General features: G+C 38.8%; 1 protein-coding gene across 1 annotated transcript; it reads left to right on the forward strand.

Annotated features, from left to right (window-relative positions):
* Positions 1-389: 389 nt before the first annotated feature.
* ndufa4a (NDUFA4 mitochondrial complex associated a) lies at positions 390-2881 on the forward strand. Its single transcript, XM_062438705.1, has 4 exons — positions 390-564; positions 1818-1906; positions 2124-2184; positions 2540-2881. Exons 1-4 carry the CDS (start codon positions 523-525, stop codon positions 2594-2596), a joined length of 249 nt encoding a protein of 82 aa, XP_062294689.1. The 5' UTR covers positions 390-522; the 3' UTR covers positions 2597-2881.
* Positions 2882-8214: the final 5333 nt, after the last annotated feature.

An 8214-nucleotide genomic window follows, 5' to 3' on the forward strand; every position in this document is an offset into this window, starting at 1 on the left:
AAAAAAAAATCGTTTATATAATTAAATCCTATCAACAAATCCCCCATCATCTGTGTGATTTATTGATAGTATCGCAATGATAAATAAACATCAATGAATAAATACAACAAGCCTCAGTGAAAACATGAAGAAAATGAGGTATTATATACAGTCTATGGGTATTTGTCATGATTGTTGTTGTTCTCGTGAAGCATTTTCAGCTTTGCCGGAATAAAATGTTCCAATGAAACCAAAACGGAAGCAACACATTTATCAAATATTAAGAAATAAATCAATATTTGTGACTTTGCTGTTTGCCAATGATGTTTATTTAGGCTCAGTTAATAATTAATAATTGTTTATTGTCGCAGCAGCTCAGGCAGTATGTGTATGTCCTATTTCTGACTCCTTGGCCTTTTCCTCCTTTACGCACAGATCCTGCAGATTAAATTGCTCACACAGCCTTTTTTTTTGGCAAGACTCTCGCTAATCCGTTTATTTCGGTACAAATTGGGATACATCTGTGTTTTACCCGGGGTCAAAATGCTCTCCACACTCAGCAAACAGATGAAGAATCATCCAGCTGTGAGTATATTTAGGTTATAGTTGGTTAAAAGCGCAGATTAAAGGCTCTGTTAGCTTTCTGCGAGCTAATACTCTCAACTCGACCGCATCGACTTTCAGAGATGCGGGTTAAATATCTAAAGATGCTGTGCTGTTAAATTGTTATTCTCCAACATGTGATTAGTAATAAACATATCTCTTATAAGTCATAGTTTAAGTGATGCCAAGATTTTTTTTTAATCGATGCTTTTTGGAGTCAAATGAGGACGCATGCTTCACTAGCAGCTGGTTAAAGCTACTAGTAGCTAAGTAGCATTTCTGGGTTTTAACTAGTCTCTTAAATCCTTACAATAACTTCACGTTTCACCTAAAAGACACACGTGTTGTTTTGGTGTAGTTTGAATATGTTAACTTGGTGTAGAAGTGTTGGCTTTGCGGGGTAAAAAAAGGAAAGTTGTGAAACTATGAAGAGTTTTGTGTAAACACGACATGACACCAAAAACACATGATGTCTGCTGACTGCAAGGTCACAAAGCTGGTTATTAAACACAGAGGAGTTGTTTAAGTCCATTTAATGAAGTACAGCTTTGAGATACTTGTATTTTACTGGAGTATTTCCATTTATAGCTAAAAGGAAATGTTGTATTTCTACTCCACTATAGTTATTTGACAGCTTTCGGTGCTTTTCAGATGGAGATTTGACACATTGGTTAGTATAACAAGCTTTTAAAATACATAAAACACATTGTTAAAGATGAAACATGAGCTTTCCAGTCTTTTTTGGCTTTTGACGCTTTACAAAAAGTAGTGTGTAGTCAGATTCATATTTCAGATGTCTACTAATATTCTAAACTTCTCACATTCATTTCAATTAATTGTTCAAATGATTCAATATTTCACCAAAAATTAAAGATTAGAGGAAAAAGTTCAACAATCAAAAACCGATTTGTGTATCAGAGCTTTGTTTTTTCTTTTTTCCTCTCCCATTAATCCTCTTACGACCCCTCACATGTATCTGCTGACCCTTTGGAGGAGCCCGAACCCTATGTTGGGACTCACTGGACTAAACTGTCTATAAATAGATATCGTTTATTTTTGACTTATTTTAATTTTGTGTCTGTGACCCTTGATTCATGCAAGTTGTTTTTGACCCAGTCTGTAGTGCAGTTCACTGTTTTCCGTATACAGTACTGTGTTTACTGATCTGGATCTCTCATCAGCTGTTCTTCCTTGTTTTTAATAAACACTCACCATCCCTGTCTGCTCTTTTACAGCTGATTCCTCTCGCCGTCTTCATCGGTGGAGGCGCAGCCATGTCCATGATGTACCTCGCTCGTCTGGCTTTGAGGAACCCTGACGTGTGGTAAGGACTCCACTCACACATATGACACATCAGACCTTCTTGTAGCATTTATTCTTTTACCTTTTCTCCTTTTTTGCTCTTTTTCAAAATGGCAAGTGAGTGCAGCAGGTTGCATGTTCTCTGCAGAAGACCTCACCATTTTTTGCAGTACTCTCGCTCATGTCACATCACAGTTTTTGGTGCAGCATCTTTAATATTTCGTACCTTTTTTTTGCAGCTGGGATCGTAAGAACAACCCAGAGCCCTGGAACAAGATGGCCCCAACTGATCAGTACAAGGTGAGCCTTAGTCACCGCTCAGGAAATCGGTAGTAGTAGTAGTAGTCGTAATCGACGGAGTGTAGGTGGTTATGTTGAGAGATTATAGTATGGATCTATGCCAGGCTTGTTACTGAGCCTTGGATTATTCCTTTCAATGGGATTTATCAAGTGACATAATCTGGTTAACGTTATCTTGTGGTAACAAATCTGATAAAGTCATTAACTACTGAATCACTTAAGTATTCAGAAATTCAGATGTAGTTTTCTTTTAATTACAAGAACATTTTATAAATTATCTTTATCTTAACTTTTTTTGTGATGGTGTTACCATGTGACATATCTGTGCTAATATTTGTGTTTTTTTCTCTCACAGTTTTACGCAGTTAACATCGACTACAGCAAGCTGAAGAAGCAAGGCCCTGACTTCTAAACATCATATCTGCTGGACCAAAAAAAAACAAACAAAACAAAAATCAGCTGATCCGCACATCCCCAACGTTACAACTTTAGTTTTTTTTGGGAGGAAGTTTGATTTAATGATGCAGAGGCTAAATCCGCACAATGGTTCATATTTAAGTTTGGTCATTGCATCCATTACATTGGCGCTTTTTTCCTGACAATTTGTCTCTTGTTTCTCATTGGTGAGGAGTTGTCATTAAATAAAGATGAGGAGTCTTTTCTCCTTCATACAGAGAAAAGAATTTGTTTTCAATTATTTGTGAGCGCTCTTCATTTTTGGATTTTCCTTTTTTTTTGCATCCTCACTGCAAAAACACATCATACACTCAATTGCATCATCGCCCAGATCGCAATCCACAGTTATGTCATTGTTGTGTCTGCTACAACTACTATGTTGGCTTTCCCTTCACCTCATTTCACCTTTGTCCTGCCTTAACACAGCTGCTGGTGAATTATGTGGCACACTACTCTTGGCTGCTATCCAAAGTCTTATCGTATAACGGGCTAGAGCGAGGGTGGGGAGAGTTTTTAACCATGGTCACATTTAGAACAGGTGGCTCCCTCTGGTGGCAGCTGCAGCAGTCCAGATGGTATTAGTAATGAAACCTCACTACTATTAAGGCTGCTGCTGCTGCACAGGTTTCAAATTGCACTCTGCACTTAAAGGGGGAGAGCGAGACAGCGTTGCTCTCCCTGCAAAGGTCGATTTGGTGTTTGTATAAAGCAATAACATGTTCACGCGTTGAACTCCACACACACAGACAGAGAGAGAGAGAGGCAGGACTCTGGCGGGACGTTGGGAGGTGTTTTCTTCCAATAGAATGCCATCGCTCGAAGCCAGATGAGTTTGTAAATGTCAACAGGTCGTGCAACTCCATCTGCAGCTTTGGAGAAATGCGACAAGGATGAGCAGCCAACGCAGTGCAGAGAATGTCAAGGAGACCTTCATATTTGAATAGAAGCCCACGTCTCAATCTGCCCACCTACTCCACGGCTCCACAGTTCTTCCACACACTCACACAATCTTCTCTTTCCTTTTTTTTCTCTCACCTGGGCAAATGAAAATTAACATTTGGCACAGCATGTAACAGTGTTCTCATTTTGGAGCAACACTTGGGATTTTTTCAGCATGTTCACCTTGTTGACTCCGAGCCCTCAAGTCGTTTTTTTTAATTTTTTTTTTTTTTTAAATTATTCCTCCTTAAAATAACTATTAGTTCAGATGAGTTCTTCAAAAAGAGAACAACACACACACCTGCCTGTATCTTCCCTGAGCTCATTTATTTGTTGATATAACCTTTTACTTTCAGCTTAATGGGAGCAAAATGAAGGCAAGTGACATGCTATGTGGATGACAGCAGGCACCGGAGGCTGAATGACAGAAGAAAGTAAGAAAGAAGGGGGTAAAAAAAGAAGGATGAATCACCCTGAGTTCAAGAAAAACTTTGAATTCTGCCTTATTTAATATAATGTCACTACAGAGTTAGGACCTATCAGCCATGATGATGAACTTAGGATGAGGTTTTGAATTATCTAGTGCAGTAAACAACTTGTATAGCTGCTATAAAAAAAAAACTGCTTTAGAAATAAAATAAACTCTAAGGTTATTTTCAGGGTCTTTACAAGTACAGAGGATCAACACTACCAACATCTTCCTACAAATCAGGACATTTTTAGAAGAAGTTTTTGCATCAGTGATTTTATAGTGTCAGTATCGCTACATTTGAAGAATACAATACCTTAAAATGAATAAAATGTTGTTCTGACTGCTTAATATCAGCAGCTCTGTAAGGCTGCACTCATGCACAGCGGTAGTTTCAGTCAAATGCCGACATCAGCATGCCGACAACAAGATAAAATTAGCCAATTATCTCTAAACACACAGTTAAAGTTGAGGCTGATGGCTGTGTTGATAGTTTTGCAGGAATTCTGTAATAAACCAAAGTCATTTTGACCTGATGATGGCCAAAGTTTTTACAGTTCATCCTGAGGGAAAACATCAATGTCTGTACTGGATTTTATAGCGATCCATCCAAGAGTTGCCGAGACATTTCACTCAAAAACCCCAGAAGTCAAACTCATGACAGCACCAGAGGAAAACTCAGGGGACCATTTAAGTCTGTTGACGTCATCCTCTGGGGACCGAGACAAAAATGTCATGTCAATCCATCCAAGAGTTGTTGAGATATTTCAATCTGGACCAAAGTGGTGGATGACTCACTGACTGACAAGTCTGGATGCACATAATTGGTTTTTTTCCCCCGTATCTTTTTGTACCTTTTTGAATTTTTGACACTACTCTATTTCAATCAGGAGAAACCAGAGAATGAAACAAAAAGAGTTGTTTATTATACAGATGATATTGATGATAGGTAATGTCAAAACTCTTGGCGCTTGGACTCTTCAGGGAGATTTTGAATCAAAGGATTTCAGTCCTGAGCAGCAGCAAGATGAATCCCCCCCATGGAGTCCAGACACTGGTGGTGGTGGATGACTCTGCTTAGACTGATGAGGTTTTGATGAAGTGATGCACTGACAAATCAGCAAAGAGTGGACGGTGATGAGTCGTGCAAAACAGGATCAATAAAGTACTAAAGCAGAGAAGAAGAAAACACATTTTAAAAGATAAGTTGCAAAACATCAGAACAGTTCATTGATGCCCCAGAGATGACAGCAAGTAAATTATGTGGAGGAGTGAGATGTGAGAGGGATCAGAACGACAGAGGAATGAGAAATTACACTATAGACGTGGGCATGCAAAAAGAGTCTTCCTGACTGAACTTTCGCTATAAGCTTCATTTAAATGCCCCTTCTAATGTGTTTTATGACCCTGACGAAGGCTGCAAGCTGAAATGCGTTGGTCTAACAATAAAGTTGTTCTGTATGCTACAAGTGTTGCTGGAGCCTTGACCTTTTTAGCCTTTTTTCCCTTCTTGGAAGTAGGTGAAGTTGTGCAAGAAAGCTCAACTCTGCTACAGACTGTCATTGCCATGCCTAGATCCAACGAGTGTCACTAAAAATCTTTGAAACCACACATCAAAATGAAGTGTTTTAGTAGAAATGTGTGTTTTTGTTTGCACATATAAGGTTTTGTAGCCACGTCTTCTTGGCTGAGGAGATTTTCCAATTCACCAAACCAGATAACAGTCAACACCAAGGGTCATCTTTTGACAGACAGCTGCAGGGGTCCAGAGTTCAAATGGCTCGGAGGCAGTGAATTCTCTGAGGACGCAGGCTGAACACAACTGTGGAGCCAATTCTGACCTGCATCTTTACCCTCGTCCTCCTGACCTCTTGACCCTCTCGGTTGAATACGGCTCTTTTTCTGGCACACTGCACAGGTAACATTGAAAAAATAATGAGGGAAAATAATGTGAGACGAGGCGCGAGGCGATTGCTGCTGCTGCAAATTGTCTTCTAAAGGTCATGCCAAAGGTCCGGCAGTCCAGAGGCGGGGGGTGGGGGGTGGGGGGGGTGTGCAGAGACTCCTGCGGCAGTCATACTAACAACGTCTCTATTAAAGCATGTTCAGAGAGCCTGTGTGAGTTTAAAAGTGTGTGCAAACTGTATACACCGGTGTCATTATACATGCATTCATTACTTGTTATAGTTTTGGAAAAAATCTATTTCTATATTCAAGAGATTCAACTATCCTTTCCTGTGATATACAGCAGCAGAGGGTTTTTTTTTTCTCCTCCTTCTATTAACTTGAAATGTACACAGAGCTTATGCAATACTGGCCAAGTATAGTCTGTCAGCAGCAGCGAGTCAACTCCTGTTCTCTTTATCTTCTCCAGCTCGAGTATTTTAATTTTATCGCTGTGATCAGGAGAGTTCAGCCGTGAAGATTATGCAGAAATACGGGTGACATTTAACTTGCTGAAATGACAGCTTTTTCATCATTTGTGAAATTGTAACCACCACTGCCAAGAATATTACCTGCTTATTTTTCCTTTTTCTTTTCTTTCACTGATTTTTTCTCCCTCCACAGATGTCATACTACTAACTTTCTACTTATATTAAGTTTTATTGCTTTAAACATGTATGTTGCAGACATAGAGCAACATTATCAATCATTTGGAGTTGTGTTTGAATCCACTTGATGAGCATAAATCAATCAACAATATTCACTCCTCCCCGTATCTGTGTTTTTTTCTTCATCAACCACTGAAGGAAATATCTGACTCTCTAGCAGTTACAAGCTCCACTAACTTCACCAGCCAGTCGCTAACTTCGTCTGTCTGCTTTTTGGGGTCTGGACAGGCAGAGCTGGCAGCGCTCGTAAACGTGAACGTAAATGAGCTAGGCAGATGAATGGCTTTCTATACATAATAACAAACTCAACACTGCATAACTCGTTACAGGAGTAGCTACATTTCATGTTACATTTCAGAACTTCCTCAAACAGTAGTTTATCTGCAGCTATGACGCCACACAAAGTTGAGTCTTCTGGGCTTTGAGTTGAAAAGGTTGATTATTTTCCGAAGTGTCAGTTAGTCCGCTTCAAGTTTTTCTTATGACCAATCAGCACAGATGATCTCAGGTGTGTTAGGATCTGGTGTAACACTGTTCAAAGTCTCACGACCATCCTGCTGCGTCGTCTCTTTAGTCATGGCCTGGTCCAAATATGCTTTATCTTCTAGATTAAGTTTGTTTTTTAACTATAGTTTACAACTTGCATTTAGCTGCTAGCTGCACGAAAACCACCTTCTGACCTTCTGACATGATGTCACTGATGTATCGTGACATCAGTAACGTACAGTAGCCTACTGATAGGGTAGCAATCAGATTAATAAAAACGTCCTATTACGTGACCGAGTGACGGAATGACTGAGTTTTCGTGAATCTGAAAATACGGGAGAGCTCTCAATTTGAATTTGGGCGTGGCACAAAAGCCCAATTCGACAGGCATTACACCTCAATGTCCACCTGTGCTGCTGACGGTGTGGATAGGTAACATACAGAGGGTTTAACTGCTTTTTTTTGTTTCTTTATTTTGCAGAAAACAATTGCATGCTGCATCTGGAGGTTGATGAGAGCGGTGAGACTCAACCAAAACAGTTAAGTTGTGGCCCACAAAAACATGCAAACACTGAAAGAAAGATTTTTTTACATTGTTCATTTAAAAACAGTTAATTCAAGATGATTGCAGCCTTAAAGGTGTTAAAATGTTTTAATTAGTTGTATTAATTGTTATTTAATTGTTTTAGTTTTTAGTTTTTTGTTTCTTAACCTAATTTCTGCATTTGTTTTAATTTCATTTTGAGTGTTTTTACTTGTTTTTATACCAATATAACATTTGGAAACTCTGCATCTTACTGTTGTAAACTGCATAAATGAAATAACATATTTAGAAACTTGTTGCTGACATATGCAGCTGTTATTTTATAGATTAGTGGTTGATGTTATGAAGTGGTATCTCCTCCACTAAATGCTAAAAGATTATTCCAAATCGTTTCTTTTTTAACGATTGTTTTCCCTCTTTATCAGCTTCAGATTTGTAGATGATGAATATTCAACGTCAATTTAAACACAAAGAATAGAAAAGTTACACATCTGCAGAGACCAAATTAAAAATAGTTATTTTAC

The sequence above is a fragment of the Scomber scombrus genome, chromosome 18, assembly GCF_963691925.1.
Source record: "Scomber scombrus chromosome 18, fScoSco1.1, whole genome shotgun sequence".
Lineage (NCBI taxonomy): Eukaryota > Metazoa > Chordata > Actinopteri > Scombriformes > Scombridae > Scomber > Scomber scombrus.